We start from the raw sequence: 16,327 nt of genomic DNA on the forward strand, positions 1-16,327 counted from the left end.
AAACTACCAAAAGTGGAGCAGGAAAAATAGAAAACCTGAACAGGCCGATAACCAGGGAGGAAATTGAAGCAGTCATCCAAAACTTCCCAAGACACAAAAGTCCATGGCCAGATGGCTTCCCAGGGGAATTCTATCAAATGTTTAAAGAAGAAACCATAATACCTATTCTACTAACACTGTTTGGAAAGATAGAAAGGGATGGAGTACTTCCAAACTCATTTTATGAGGCCAGCATCACCTTAATTCCAAAACCAGACAAAGACCCCACCAAAAAGGAGAATTATAGGCCAATATCCCTGATGAACCCAGATGTAAAAATTCTCAACAAGATATAGCCAATAGGCTCCAACAATACATTAAGAAGATTATTCACCATGATCCAGTGGGATTTATCCCTGGGATGCAAGGCTGGTTCAACCCTTGTAAAACAATCAATGTGATAGATCATATCAACAAGACAAAAAACAACAACCATAGGATCCTCTCAATAGATGCAGAGAAAGGATTTGACAAAATACAGCATCCATTCCTGATCAAAACTCTTCAGAGGGTAGGGATAGAGGGAACATTCCTCAGCATTTTTAAAGCCACCTATGAAAAGCCCACAACAAATATCATTCTCAATGGGGAAACACTGGGAGCCTTTCCCCTAAGATCAGGAACAAGACAGGATGACCACTCTCACCACTGCTATTCAACATAGTACTAGAAGTCCTAGTCTCAGCAATCAGGCAACAAAAAGAAATAAAGGGCATTCAAATTGGCAAAGAAGAAGTCAAACTCTCCCTCTTTGCCGATGACATGATACTGTAGCTTGAAAACCCAAGACTCCACCCCAAGATTGCAAGAACTCATACAGCCATTCGGCAGTGTGGCAGAATACAAAATCAATGCCCAGAAGTCAGTGGCATTTCTAGACACTAACAATGAGACTGAAGAAAGAGAAATTAAGGAGTCAATCCCATTTACAATTGCACTCAAAAGTATAAGATACCTAGGAATAAACCTAACCAAAGAGGTAAAAGATCTATCCCCTAAAAACTACAGAACACTTTGGAAAGCAATTGAGGAAGATACAAAGAGATTGAAAAATATTTCATGCTCATGTATGGAAGAATTAATATTTTGAAAATGTCAATGTTACTCTGGGCACTTTACACATTTAATGTAATCCCTATCAAAATACCATGGACTTTCTTAAGAGAGTTGGAACAAATTATTTTAAGATTTGTGTGGAATCAGAGAAAAGACCCCGAATAGCCAGGGGAATTTTAAGAAAGGAAACCATAGCTGGGGGCATCACAATGCCAGATTTCAGGTTGTGTTACAAAGCTGTGGTCATCAAGACAGTGTGGTACTGGCACAAAAACAGACACATAGATCAATGGAACAGGATCTATGAAGAGAATCCAGGAGAATCCAGAAGTGGACCCTCAAGTTTATGGTCAACTAATATTCGACAAAGCAGGAAAGACTATCCACTGGAAAAAAGACGGTCTCTTCAATTAATGGTGCTGGGAAAATTGGACATCCACATGCAGAAGAATGAAACTAGACCACTGTCTTGCACCATACACAAAGATAAACTCAAAATGGATGAAAGATCTAAATGTGAGACAAGAATCCATCAAAATCCTATAGGAGAACACAAGCAACACCCTTTTTGAACTTGGCCACAGCAACTATTAAAAATTTTTTTTTTCACAGCCAACTATTTGTATAAGTTTTTATTGGAGTTCAATTTGCCAACATATAGCACAACACCCAGTGCTCATCCCATCAAGTGCCATCTCTAGTGCTGGTCACCCAGTCATCCCGTCCCCCCACCCACCTCCCTGCTCCACCACCCCATTTGTTTTCCAGAGTTAGTAGTCTCCCATGTGTTGTCACCCTCACTGATATTTCCCACTCATTTTCTTTCCCTTCCCCTTTATTCCCTTTCACTATCATTTATATTCCCCAAATGAATGAGACCATATAATGTTTGTCCTTCTCCAACTGACTTACTTCACTCATCATAATACCCTCCAGTTCTAACCATGATGGTGGGTATTTGTAGTTTCTAATGGCTGAGTAATATTCCATTGTATACATAAACCACATCTTCTTTATCCATTCATCTTTCGATGGACACCGAGGCTCCTTCTGCAGTTTGGCTATTGCGGACATTGTTGCTATAAACATCAGGGTGCAGGTGTCCCGGTGTTTCACTGCATTACAGATGCTATCTTAAGAGAAGTTTGGATTCTGTCTGCCAGTCCTTCACCAGGGTTTCTGCACATTGGGTGCTTGTGGGTGGTCAGATGTGTTCACGCACATGCCGCTGGTGTGAATGTGGGAGCCCCTGCCTGGGCTGCGTGTAGGGTGGCCCGGCAGCAGAAGGGTTGACGGGCTCCCAGAGAAACCCTCTGAACCAGGGCTTCCACTGGGAGCAGAGGTTCTTTCTGGAATGTCTGCGTTTCTCCTCAGGCCTCTGGCCTGTGTAAACCTTCCATCTCTGTGCGGGTGGTTCTCCTAAAAAGTGAAACTTCACGTTACATTTATTTACATAGAATTATACAATATACAATTATACAATATTTCTGAAATTGTGTTTAATAGATAAATTTCCCTTGTCATTTCCCTTGTCTTGTGTACTTTGGGTCTCATATCTTCATTAGATTAGTGATTTCTTGTTTTTTGATTTTTTTTTTGAAAACCAGATTTTGAGAATGTTGGTATTTTCCTGGCATTTGGCACATGGACTTCTGCTTTCATCTTCTTAGTTCTTTCTGTGTGTGCACTTTCAGCTCACATCTTCCAATCTTCACGGTGGAATTCTAGGCACTTACAAAATCTTGGGTATCGGCGTGTCTGACCAGGTGAGACAATGGCCCTCCATCTGCCAGGCTTTAGTTGCCCCTGGATGCCAGCACTTGTGTGGCCATCCCCTCTGGATGGCCAGCTGGGTCTATGCTTCTCACCCCGACACGGCCACCAAGCACCAACTGGTGGATACACTCTGTCTCCGTGAGGGAGCCTGTGCTCTGGGTGGACAGATGACACAGGATTTCTGGAATGCTCGCTTGGTAAACCTTTAATATCTTACCGAATCCGGCCCGGAGCACTGAGCCATGGTGTTCTGCCCTTCTGTGGGGAGACCCGGCCCCATATCAGGGCCTGGCTTGTGGCCCTCGCCTTGCTCAGGTGTGTGGAAACCTGAGAGGCTGAGCTGGACGGGGGCAGAGGTTGCGGGCCGTAGCCCTCACAAGGTTGACAGGACAGCCAGCATGGTCACAGGGATGCTGATGCTGGCCCCCAGCATGGGGGAGAGGGCCGGGAGTGGCTGAGAAGGTGGGGGTGTGTTCTTTATGTGATAATGGATCCATTTTGAGAAATAGGAGACCCGAGTGTAAACCGCAGGGTACATAGGGTATGTGCAACCGCGGCCCCAGCTCACTATTCCAACCTGCAACCAGGTACGGTTGAGTTCACAGACGAGTGGACCCCCAGAGTCACCCTGGAAGAGAAAAGGGGTTTCCTGTGAGTGGGGCATCTGGGTCTGCAGCCTCCTCCACGAGGGGACTCAGGGCACCCCACCCACTCAGCCCCACCTCGCCAGGACCGAAGCTCTGCTGCAGGTGGAATGTCCTGCCAGCAGAGGGTGGGTGGCACCTGTTCCAGGGCCGACAGAAAGCAGATGAGGCCCCTGGGCAGATGTGCAGCCCTGCACTGTTCCAGCAGCATGGGGGCCCCGAGGGCACTGGGCATTGTCTGCGGCCTCACAAGCCATCCTAGGCTCTCCCACCTGGCTGAAGGCCTTGTGGTGATGTGCTTCTGAGCCCTGTAGGGGATGGGCCATCTGGGACTAACACCCACCCAGAGTGTCCCCGGGCTCAAAGGAGAGACACATCTAAGAGCCCCAGGCTCAGCCAGGGCCCCCCAGTGGGATGCACCTCGCACACCGTCTTGACGTTCCTGATGTCCCCAGCACACAGCATGTCCAACATAATATACGACAGGTGTCCGTAGAGCAGCTGGCACAGTGGCAATGAGATGAGAGGCATCTGCGCCTCCTGCAGGTGGTCTGTGACATAGCCTGTCGGGAAGGAGTGTAGACCAGGTGAGAGGACCCCAGGGTGCCTCTGCTCACCCTGCGGCTCCCCCCTTGCTCCTGCCCTCCACACAGCTCTGTCTGCACTGGGGCATCAGACTTCGGTCAGCGAGTGTGACTACACATGACACGTGATTCTTCCTATGGGAGCCAAAGAGCCATCCTCTCCCGCTGCTACTGCAGGAGCCCCTGTCAGCCGACGGGCACAGGCACTGGTTCCAGAACCCCATGCTCTCCTGGCCAGTATGCACGTGAGCCCCCGGCTCTAGGCCCGGCTCCAGCTGGACAGGAGCTGTTTGCACAGACTGCTTATTTGGGGGAAGGCATGGCACCTCCCCAAGGGGCTCCCAGGGAGTCGGTTTTGGAGCTAACAGATGTGGACCTGGAGGAGAGACACCAGAAAGCAGAGGTCAGCAGTGTTAGTGGTTGCTGCTGGCTGCGCTGACAGGGTGGTGTCATGAGAGGAGCCTCAGGAGAGGTGGATGGTGCAAATGGGAATGGATATCAGTGGAGAGAGCACTACTGGAAGAGGCTGCTGTGATGAGTACTAGGGAACGCTTGGCCCTCCAGGCCCGTTAACCACCTGCCTGGGGCCTCCACCTGCCCCCCTTCCATGTGGAATAACCGGGAGTGTGCTCTTTCCTGCCACAAATACTGGCTGACATGTCTGCACAGGGGCAGCAGGCAGTGGGCTGTAATCTGGGGAACGGAGGCAAGGCCTGGGGTACCCCATCCCCCTGTAGGGGCACTTCCCAGGCCATAGCATGAGGAGGCCCACAGGCAGCTGGACCCCCAGGGGGACACCAGAAGAAGGACCTTCCAGAGAAGAGGTGAGGGCCCTGGTGCCCTCTGGCTGCTGCTGGGCCCTGAGCCATGCATGCAGAGGGTAGAATCCAATGGGGTGGGCAGAGGGCGCTAGCATGGACCCCACAGCCCCCTGATCTCACAGGGGCCTGGGATGTTGAGTTCCCTCCAACTGCCCAGGACAATGGTGCACATAGAGCACAGGTGGCATTCACTCCCCATTGTGCACACACAGCTGCCAGTGCCCCATAGAGCCCGGTGGACAGGGGACAGAGAGATGAGCCTGCATCAACTGCTCTGCCTCTGGTAGAGTGCACGGGAAGGTAGATGTGTGTGGGGCGAGGTCACAACGATTCCAATGACTTCCATAGGAGCGGCTAGGGTGCTAGCTCAGAATGCTGGGAAACCAGGTGAGAGGTTTGTATGCACTGGTAGGTCTGTGTCCTGAGCATCCACTGGGAGCCCACGAGACAACAGCAGAGGCAGGGGAGGGGTCAGAGGGAGAGCCCCTCGATGTGAGGGTCCAGGGGACAGCCAGCTGTTGCCACAGAACCACAAAAGCACAGCCTACTTCTTCCTCCCACAGAACAGGAGCCTTCTGCCGGCTTGGAGGGCAACAGGCATTTTTGTCCCAGGATGCAGCATGGAGCGCGGCTGCCCCCGACGTGGCAGGTGGTGTGCAGGCCTGTCTCCAGTGGGGCCCATGGCATGTCCTGAGACCAGGGCTGGACCAGGGGCACTCAGGCTCCTGCCCCCCAGCACCAGCCTAGCAGCAGTGCCAAGAACAGCCGTTTCCTTCCGCAGCCAGGCAAGAATGTGCCACGGGTGTGCAGAATTGCTGCGGGGAAAGGTGCAGCAGGGACAGAGAATGCCCTTTGGCCAGCAGCCCCCATGAGGCTCCTGGGCCTCTGTTGTATGAAAGCAGCCAAGCACCAGGAGGGCCCACAAGCGAGCTCAAAGTTCTTACCAGACTCCAGGCCACTAATGATGCCACGTCCCACCAGTGGAGGTCAAGTTTGGGGCGCACAGGCTTTAGTTTTAAATGTCTTCCTGTAATGTTTGGCATTCAACAAAAATGTAATAGACACACAAGCATGCACACACTTACATATGAACTCACACATGCATGCATGCACAACCCACTACCCCACATGCACGCACACATGTGTGCAGTCACACACACCAGCTCCTATGTACACATGCATGTATTCACACTCACCAGCCCACATGCACGCACGTGTCCACATAAGCATACCCATACCCGCATGCACATGCATGCACACATGTGCACACATTCACACACCCCCAAATGTGCACACACACACATACTAGCCCATATATTCACATACATGTGTACACACATATTCACACCCAGCACCCACATGTGTACACACATGCACACCACCACATGCACACACTTATGTGTGCACATGTACATAGACACCATGCATGTGCATACCCACCACCCCACACACCTGTGCACACATGCACTCACACTCACATGCACCCATGGCCATCCCCACCCACCATGCTCACACATCCTTGTGTTAGAATCACATTGTTGAAAGCGGGAAGTGTGAATCTGTCCAGCTTTGGTCTTCTTTCTCAAGACAGTTCTCACTATTCCAATTCCATATTAACTTGAGAGTCAGCTTCTCCGTTTCTGCAGAAAAGCCAGTGGCTGTGATGGAGGTTGCACTGATGTGCAGGTCATGCTGGTGCAGTAGACCTCTTCCAGCCCACAAACATGAGCTGCCTAAACATTTATTGAAGTTTTTAAAAATCTCTCTGGGTGATGTTTCGTAGTGTTTGACTTACAGATCTTTCCCTTCCTCAGGTGACCTTACGCATAGGTCGCTTTTCTTTTGCATGATGCAGAATTGCATCCTTAATGTCTCTTTGTGATCCTTCCCTGAAGGTGTGTAGAAACCCAGCTGATTTCCATGTGTTCAATCTTGTACCCTGCATCTTTGCTGAAACTGTTTCTTGCCTGTAGCAATTGGTTTTGTGTGTTTTTAGGATTCTTTGGAATGTTCCATATGTATGATTATGTCATCTGTGCAGAGATATAGCTTTTATTTCATTTCCAACTGGGGTGACTTTTATTTCTTCTTCTTCTTCCTAATTTAACTGTCTGGAGCTCCTGGTACAACACAAAGTACCAGTGGAGAGAGTGGGATTCCTATCCTGTTCCTGGGTTTTCAGTTAGCTGCCCCATCTTCCTCCACTGAGTACAGTGTGAGCTGTGGGTTGTTCGTAATGCTCTGAGTCGTGCCGAGGACTTACATACACTCTATTCCTAGTTTTCTGACAGTGGATCCTGTCAGATGCTTTCTCCGCATTGCTCAAGATGAACATGTGGGTTTCCCCCTTTACTCTTCTAGTGTGGTGTGTCACCCTGGTTAATGCTTGTACATTGAATGGCCTCTGTCCTCCTGGGACAAATACCACTTCATCAGAGTGTATCATTATTTAATGTGCTGTTGAATTCAGTTTGCTAGTGTTTTGTTGAGGATTTTTACATTATGTTCATGAGGGATAGTGTCTGTAACTTTCTTTTCTTGTGCTTTCTTGTCTGGCTTTGGTATCAATGTTGTGTTGGCTCCATAGAATGAGGGGAAGTGTGTCCCCCCCCTTCTTTTTCAAAGAGTTTGAGAAGAATTGATGTTAATTTTCTTTAAATGTTTGGTAGTATTAATCAAGGAAGAAACCATCTTGTCCTGCATTTTTATTGTTGAGACGTTTTTGAATACTGAATCACTTACTCATTCAGTATTTTGATTTCTTCTGGAGTCAGTTTTGGTAATTTGAGTGTTTCCAGGAATTTTTCTATTTCATGTGGGTTATCAAATTTGTTGGTGTAGTTATCTGTAGTTTTCTCTTGTGACTCTTTTATTTCCATGATGTCAACAGTGATGTTCTCAGTTTTATTTTTGTAGTCAGTCTGGCTAAAGGTTTTTTTTTTTTTTTTCTGGCTAAAGGTTTGTAACTTTTATTGATCTTTTCATGTAACTTTGACTCACTGACTCTTTCTTTATTTCATTTTTTTTGTGCTCTGGTTCTTGTTATTTTGTTCCTTCTGCTAGCTTTGGGTTTAGTTTGTTCTTCTTTCTATAGTTCCTTAAGTCATAAGGTCAAGTTACTTATTTGAAGTATATCTTCTTTTAATAAATGTAGGTATTTATAAAAGAATAAATGCTACAGCTATAGTTTTTCCCCTTAGCACTGCTTTTGTTGCATCACTTAAATTTGGTATGTTGTCTTTCCTTTCTCTTTCTTTTCTTTTTCTTTTCTCTTATCCCCAAGTATTTTATGATTTCCCTGGTGATTTTTTTCCCTTTGATCCATTGGTTATTTAAATGTGTTATTTACTTTCAACGATTGTGTGAGTTTTTGTTTCCTATTATTTTCTTGAAGGTTTTATTTGTTTATTTGAGAAAGAGACAGAGATAGAGCAAGCACAAGCAGGGGGAGTGGCAGGCAGAGGGAGAAGCAGACTTCCCGCTGAGCAGGGGTCTGATGTGGGACTCAATCCCAGGACCCTGGGATCATGGCCTGAGCTGAAGGCAGACGCTTAACTGACTGAGCCACCCAGGTGCCCTGTTTTCTTTATACTATTGATTTGTTTCATCCTTTTTAAAAATATATTTTATTTATTTATTCATGAGAGACAGAGAGAGAGAGAGGCAGAGACAGAGGCAGAGGGAGAAGCAGGCTCCATGTAGGGAGCCCGATGCGGGACTCGATCCCGGGACTCCAGGATCATGCCCTGGGCCAAAGGCAGGTGCCAAACTGCTGAGCCACCCAGGGATCCCTGTAGTGAAATGTATAAATTCCTTCTTCATTTCATTTTGTGTATATTCTATAGCTATTTTCTTTGTTTCTGTGGACATTATTTCAAACATCCTGAAGTTTATAAGTTCTATTTTGAATTTATAGCATCCTAACCTCAATAACATTTTTCTTTTTTTATTTACATTTTTTAACTTAAATTCAATTTGCCACCATATAGTATAACACCCGGTGCTCATTCCATCAATTACATTTTTTAATTAAGTAAATCAGACATTAACCTGATATAAGATATCATATAAGAAGGGTATAACCTTTCTTAACCTGGTATAAGCTATCAAGCTAAAGTCTCCAGGCCAGGCCACAAACTTATAGTAAATCATTAGAAACATTTCCATTACAATAGAAAGCAGGAAAAGGAAACCTAGCATCATTTCTAATTGGAGGTTCAACTACTGCAATAACACCATATATATATCATATATATATATATATATATATATATATATATATATATATATATATTGGAAAGGAAGTGATGAAACAGTCTTTATTTGAAGGAAATATGATTTTTAAATCAAAAAATCAATTGACAAGCTATTAAAAGTGAAGTCTATAAGGTGGCTGCAAAGATCAATATGCAAAAATCAACAACTATGACTGATCAGCAAATACAATTAAAAAGAACGTTTTAAATAACTAAAAATTCTAAGGTACTAGGGATAAACCTAGAAAGAAAATATGAGGTCATTATGGAGAAAACTAGAATAACAAATCGATTTTTAAAATCAGTTTAACAAGGTTTCCCATTTGAATTCAGAATCTTAAAGAAAACTTCGTTTTGAAATTTGTGCTCTTAGTACTCTAAATATTAATTCTACACTCAGAACAAATGTAACTGCTTCTCTGTGTACAATGAAGATAGCCAGGGACAAAACAACACTGCGTGTTGACAAAGAAACTGATGGTGACTGATGGGTGGGGATTCCAGTCTCCAGATCCCTGCACCCCCATAACTGACATAATTCTTCCTTCCCTGTAGTGACATAGAGCCATCATCCTATGCAAGCTCCAATAAAGGAACTGACCCCTTAACTCTCTTACCTTGTGGGGAGATGAGTCCCCATCCTGTAGCCCAGCAAGTAACATTATGAAGGTTCACATCTGGGGGTGCGATGCAAACAGGGAGCACAGAGTCAGAAAACACAATGCGAGATTTCAGCTGCACCAGGGCGATGTCACCTCCAACAGGGTGGTACAGTTGGTATGTAGGGTGCACGATCACCTTGTTCACCTCAAACCACTGGGTGTGATTGCTGGCAAACCTGAGGTCCACCAGGCCGACATACATGTCAAAAGCCACAATGTTCTTATCCCTGTGGGGACACAGAACAAAGACACAGTGACTTGAGCATCTTGCATGTGGGAAGCAAGGGCACTGTCCATGCACAGGCCTAGGGAGGACTGGAGCATGGCGGCCTCAGTCTCCAGGCTCTCAGCCAGGATATGGAAAAGCACGTTCCTTGCAGCACACAGAACCTGGTTGTTTGGTGGAATTACTCCCAAAGAAGTCCTGACATGGGCCAACGGAGGATTCAGAGACTCATCCTGACCTGCTGGTCACCAGCAGCCCAGGATGGTGAACCTGTCAGGTGAGCTGCCCCTAAGGCAGGTCCTTCCTTACTTCTTGTCCTACGATATATCTCAAGGAATCCATGGCCATGAGGAGCCCTTGGCCCTATCCAAGGAGCGGCTGCAGTGGAAGGAGCTATGTCTGGGCCCCATTCTCTTCCCCATCTCTGACAAGTCACAGCTGATGCAGCCTGCGTGGTCCATCCAGCGGCCCTGGGCCTCCAAGGACATGGCATCTGGCCCTGCCCACTCACCTATCGAAGCAGTGGGCTGCTGACAGGATCCAGTACTCACTGATGATGGACCCTCCACAGACGTGGAAGCCTCTGTAGTGCACGCTCACCTGCCATGGCCACTTCCTCTCCAGGACATCCACGCCCCCCACAATCTTCCCCTGTATGTAAGGGCGACCACAGGCTGAGGAGAAAGCAACAGAGCCTGTGAGGAGCAGCAGTGGCAAGGTGGGCAGGGCACAGACATAGAGTAGTGGGGAGGTGTTGGGAAGGGGAGGTCCAGCAAAGGGGGTTGGAAGGGAGGGCAGAGGAGTGTGGGAGAGGGGCGGAAAGGGGAGGAGAGGAGAGGAGGGGAGGGGAGGGGGGAGAGGCAGGAAAGGGGAAGGCATAAGGGAGGGGAGGGGAGAGGGGCTGAGGAGGGGAGGGTGAGGAGGGGAGGGGAGAGGGCGGGAGGGCAGGGGAGGGCAGGCGCAGGTCTCTACCACGGGGAGAAGGAAGCCCCGGGCTCGCCGCCAGGACTTTGGCCCCGGGCCGGGAGGGGTCCTACCCACGTTCACGTTCAAGGCAACGACCTTGCTCAGGGGGCGTCCGTGGGCCCCGGGGGCAGCCTGGGCCGGAGGCAGGAGGAGCAGGAGCAGAAGCAGGCGGGGGGCCGCCGGCGGGGATGCTCCGAGCGGGATGCGTGGGGCACGCAGCAGGGCAGCCATGAGGGGGAGGGTCCTGGGGAGCGAGCCCGCGGGACCTGGGGTGGCGCGGATGTGTGACGCCACCGACTTGCGACACCAGCGACGCGCGTGACGGCGCCAAGGTGCGACGTCGCAGGGCACGCGACGGCCCCAGGCGCTCCGCGGGCGACGACACCAAGGAGCACGTGAGGAAAGCCCCAGCACCTATCTGGGCAACTTGGTCTCGTACACCTGGTGGAGGCCCCTGCCGCCCCGCCCCGGAGTCCCCAGGCAGCTCACAGCCTCCTGCTGCCCATCACAGAGCTGGCTTCGTGGTCTCCTGGTGCCCTGCCTCCCCAAGCGGCCCCTCGGGGCTCCCCCCTCCCCGGTGGACCCCCCTCCTGGACCCCTCGCTTCCGACCCCCATCCCAGGGGGCCCTTGGAATGCACTTCCTGGCTCACTTGGGTGGGCTATTCTGGCCTGTCCGCTTGTTTCCCAGACGACAGGGCGCCACCGGGTCTCCTGAGGGAGGCTTGGGGTGGGGAGGAGTGTCCCCCGCTCCGCTCCGGCTGGGCGGAGGGGCCGGCGTCACCTGCGCAGCTTCCCGGGGGTGCTCCCTGCCGTCCTGCCGCAGGCTGTGGAACCGGAGCTTCTCAACTGGAGTGACATTCCTGGGGGACATTTGGTCCTGTCTGGATAGGCTGTTGATCACCGTTGTGGGCGTGTGAGGCTGGCATCCAGTGGGATGTTCAGGGATGCTGCTGGACGTCCTGTAATTCTCAGGCGCCCTTCCAGATCCGAATGTCGGTAAGGCTGATGCTGAGATGTCCTGGTCTGCAGGCTCCCCAGGGACTGCTGTCCTGTGGGGTGAGGCTGGAAGCTGACCTTCTGTGGGTGCACTCAGCGTCTGCAGCACCTGCTGGGAGACAGAGGGTGCAGCGAGTCTCCTGTTTGCCTCCAGAATAGACAGATGGTCAGAAGGCTCCCATCGCGTTGGGCCACTCCTTCCTGTGGCTTCAGTGCGGGCTGTTGCGCGTTGGTGTTTCTGGTTGCAGGCTTCTACACCCGGCTTGGACACATGGGAGGGAGGAACAGCCCAGGGAGCTCCCCAAGGGCCGGTTGTTGGAATCCTGTGCTGCCTGCCTAGTCCTGTGACGTGTGACTCGTGTTGTGGTGAGTCGTGGGAGGAACAGAATGCAATGTGTTCATCATTCTTGTCTGAACCTGGAGGAACTTCTCCCAGCTGAGTTAGTTTCTTCCAAACTGCTATTTTCACTTGATGGATTTGGTGTTTAATTTCTGTGTTTGACGCTTTCCTTTGATGTCTGCTATTCCTTTGTCTTCCAACTGAAATTAAGACTGCTGGAGTGAAAAGTGATTGGAAACTCTGGGGTGTGGGCAGTGCTGGGTGAGTCATGGGAGCAACTGATGTCACTACCTTCAGGACATTCCTCTAAGCTTGTCAGCTTCTCCAGATGACCCCAAATTCCTTCCTGAATGTCAGGGATCTTACGCAGGTTCTGACAGCTCAAGTAGAGGTTGTTGTATCTTAACATTCCGCATTAAGTATATATACCATCTCCTAACCGAATTTTAGCATCCAGGGCCCTAAATTGTGGATTGCCTGTGTTACTCTCAAAGAAAACAGAACTCCAGATTTCTGCAATAGTCCATGAGGCCCATTAGCCCAGAGGTATGGAGTGGGGTGAAGACTTAGGGATGTGGCTGCCTCTTAGTTACTGCCCGACATTCCTGGGTTTACCATTTCCTTCCACAGTCACATCTAGACACACTGCTTCTTGTTGAGGATTCTTTATTGTAGATCAGGATGTTTTCCACTTTCTGTTAGGTCAGGTATTACTTATAGATCTGCCATCCACCTGATCAAAACCTTTTTTTTTTTTTTTACTAAGATATAATTTATACACAGTAAAATTGATCCAGTCATGAAAGTTTTGACAAATGCTTGCAGTCATGTTGCCACCACAATCAAGCTATAGAAGAGTTCCACTGTCTTCCCAGTTCCTTTGAGCCCCATTAGAGTCCTTCTTCCCATAATGCCTTGAAACAACTATTCTAGATTTCCACCCACATCGTTTGCCTTTCCCAGAATGTCATATCCAGTCTTGTAATTATAGGTTCCCTTACTTAGCAGAATGCATTTGAGATCCATCCATGTGATGGCCAGTAAAACTGGGCCTCAAAATTTCTGTTCTGAGAGTTTTAAACTATGAATTTAACCTCTCTAGTACTTATGGGACTGTTTAGGCTATTGGTTTCTTTTTTGAGGGAGTTTTGGTACTTTGTACCTTTCAAAGAAATTGTCCATTTCACTTGAGTTATTAACTTATGGCTGTAAAGTTGTTAGAAAATATTCACTTATTATCATTTCAATGCCTGTAGTAATGACCCTCTTCTGTTCCTGATGTTGGCAGCTTCTAACTAGCTACTGTTTGATTTATGAAGGCCATTGTCTATTTGTATGCTACTTTACTGAATTTTCATCCATTTGTGATAGCTTCACATTGATTTTTTTTTAGTTATTGTGTTCTAAGAGCTCTTTGTATATTCTTGGTACTGGTATCATCAGATCTATGATCTGCAAATACTTTCTCACAGTAGGTTGGCTGTCTTTTCACCTTTTTGAATGTGTTCTATGACACACAAGATTTTTAACTTTAAAGAAGCCCAATTCATTTTGACATTTGTACTTTCAGTGTCATATCTAAGAAGTCACTACTTAACCCAAGGTCATTAAAAGTTACTCCTATGTTTTCTTCTAAATGTTTTATAATTTTAGCTCTTATGTAGGCCTGTAATCCATTTTGAGTTAAATTGGAGTATGGTGTGAGGTAAGGTCCAGATTCATTATTTTGCATGTGGATATACAGTTGCCTCAGCATCATTTATTGAAAAGACTATTTTTTTCCCATTGATTCTCTTGGAACCCTGTCAAAAAACAATCGGCCATAAATGTAAGAGTTTATTTCTGGACACTTGATTCTGTTCTATTGATGTGTATTTTGATTCTTATGCAAGTTCCACACTGCTTCAACTATAGTAGTTTTGTAATAAGTTTGTCATCACAAAATTAAGTCCTCCAACTTTGTTTTTCTTTTTCAAGACTGTTTTGTCTATTCTGAGTCCTTTTTCATATGAATTTTAAGGTCAGCTTGTAAATTTCTAAGAAAGCCAAGCTGAAATTTTGATTAGGCCTGCAATGAATTTGTAGATCAACTTGGGGAGTATTACCATCTGTGATGGTTTGAATTGTGTTCCCCCCCAACAGATATTTAAAACCTTTCTTCCAATACCTAAGAATTGGAAATAAGGTCATTGCAGATGTAAAGTTAAAATGAGGTCGAACTGGAGTATCCTTTTTTTTAATAATAAATTTATTTTTTATTGGTGTTCAATTTATACAGAATAACACCCAGTGCTCATCCTGTCAAGTGCCCCCCTCAGTGCCCGTCACCCAGTCACCCCCACCCCTCACCCTCCTCCCCTTCCACCACCCCTAGTTCGTTTCCCAGAGTTAGGAGTCTTTATGTTCTGTCTCCCTTTCTGATATTTCCCACACATTCTTCTCCCTTCCCTTATATTCCCTTTCACTAATTTTTATATTCCCCAAATGAATGAGACCATATAATGTTTGTCCTTCTCCGATTGACTTACTTCACTTAGCATGATACCCTCCATGAACTGGAGTGTACTTGATCCAAAATCACTGGTGTCTTATGAGAAGATGAGAGAGAGGTGTACAGGGAGAAGGTGGTCGTGTTAAGGTGCAGAGACAAAAATCTCTGGAGGCAGAGATTGGAGGGAGTGATGCATCTACAAGTGAAGGAACGTCAAAGATTGCCAGAATCCACGAGAAACCAGGACATGGAGATAGACTACCTCAGAACCCTCAGATACAGTGAGCCTTGTTGACACCTTGATTTTGGACTTCTGGGCTCCAGAACTGTGAGAGAATACATTTCTGTTGTTGTAAGTGAAACATGTGCTACTCTGTAATGGCAGTCCCAGGAAACTAGTACAGATTTTGATACCAGGACTGGGGTCTGGTAAGTTTGAAATCTGTAAGGCAGATTCAAGGCATGGAGACCCAAGCAAGTGTTGAAGTTAAGGTTTGCAGTTTGCAGTTTGCAGTCTGCAGTGTATGTGGGCAGGCTGGAAATGCAGGCAGGGTTTGTATGTGGCAGTCTTAAGGCAGAACTCCTCCAGGATACCTCAAGGTTTTGCTCCGAAGGCCTTCAAGTGACCAGGTTATGCCCACTCATATCCAGGGTAATCTCTCCTTTACTTAAAGTAAATGGATTGTAAATATCGATCACATTTACAAAATACCCTTACAGCAACATCTAGAGAACATCTGAGCAAACAGTTGGACACCATAACTTAGCTCAGTTGACACATAAAATTGACCATGACAGTCCATTACTTGTCAATTCTGCATCCATACACATCTCTTTAATACATAATATATAAATAAACACAATAATGAAGTCATATTTCCATCTAAGATGATAGAACCATCCTGAGTATATGAAAATGCACTAACCCTTTTCCCAGGAGAGGATGCAAAGTCCATGGGTGATGTTCATGCTTCTCCCTGATGCCCTAGACATACATACATTCTTAACAAAATGAGGAAAAAATACTCATAACAACTAAAGTTTCTGCAAATGGTCACATGGTCCTTGCTGATATCACATTCCAAATCTCTTTGCCCTCAGCAAGCACCCATGGCTCTTGATCTGGTGAGATGACTCAAACCTTCCTTCCTACAGGACCTGTGCCATTAGTGTCACCTGAATTGTGGTGTTTGTTTTCCACTGATTTAATCAAGGGTTTGGACATGCTGGAGACACCCTGAGACATCACCTGCATTCCAGAGTACTCTCCCTCACCTCCACTATGAACAGGCAGTTGATTTCCTTTTGGTGTAGTTGCTCTTCATTTTCCTCATATTTTGTTAGGGTTGCTAATAATGGTTTCACTTTCTTTCCTGAGTTGGCTTGTGCTTGGCCAGTTTTGCTAAATCACACTGATTCTTTAGAGTTGACCTATATATTTAAATTATGAAGAAGGGATGGTTTTAAAC

General features: G+C 47.1%; 1 protein-coding gene across 5 annotated transcripts; it reads right to left on the bottom strand.

Moving 5' to 3' along the window:
- Positions 1 to 1,714: 1,714 nt before the first annotated feature.
- Positions 1,715 to 11,556, bottom strand: PRSS38 (serine protease 38). 5 transcript variants are annotated; one of them, XM_072763993.1, is made up of 6 exons: positions 11,102 to 11,556; positions 10,576 to 10,738; positions 9,794 to 10,065; positions 3,936 to 4,078; positions 3,449 to 3,499; positions 1,715 to 2,514 (listed from the first exon to the last, which is right to left on the bottom strand). In XM_072763993.1, exons 1-6 carry the CDS (start codon positions 11,259 to 11,261, stop codon positions 2,263 to 2,265), a joined length of 1,041 nt encoding a protein of 346 aa, XP_072620094.1. In that variant the 5' UTR covers positions 11,262 to 11,556; the 3' UTR covers positions 1,715 to 2,262. The 5 variants fall into 5 exon arrangements, 4 of the variants coding, with proteins under 4 accessions (XP_072620094.1, XP_072620092.1, XP_025844496.1 ...); XR_012002619.1 differs by lacking the exon at positions 1,715 to 2,514 and adding exons at positions 5,865 to 5,947; positions 6,425 to 6,560 and having other exon boundaries at positions 3,429 to 3,499; positions 3,945 to 4,078; positions 10,576 to 11,556; XM_072763991.1 differs by having other exon boundaries at positions 10,576 to 11,556.
- Positions 11,557 to 16,327: the final 4,771 nt, after the last annotated feature.

The sequence above is a fragment of the Vulpes vulpes genome, chromosome 7 (genome assembly GCF_048418805.1).
Source record: "Vulpes vulpes isolate BD-2025 chromosome 7, VulVul3, whole genome shotgun sequence".
Classification (NCBI taxonomy): domain Eukaryota; kingdom Metazoa; phylum Chordata; class Mammalia; order Carnivora; family Canidae; genus Vulpes; species Vulpes vulpes.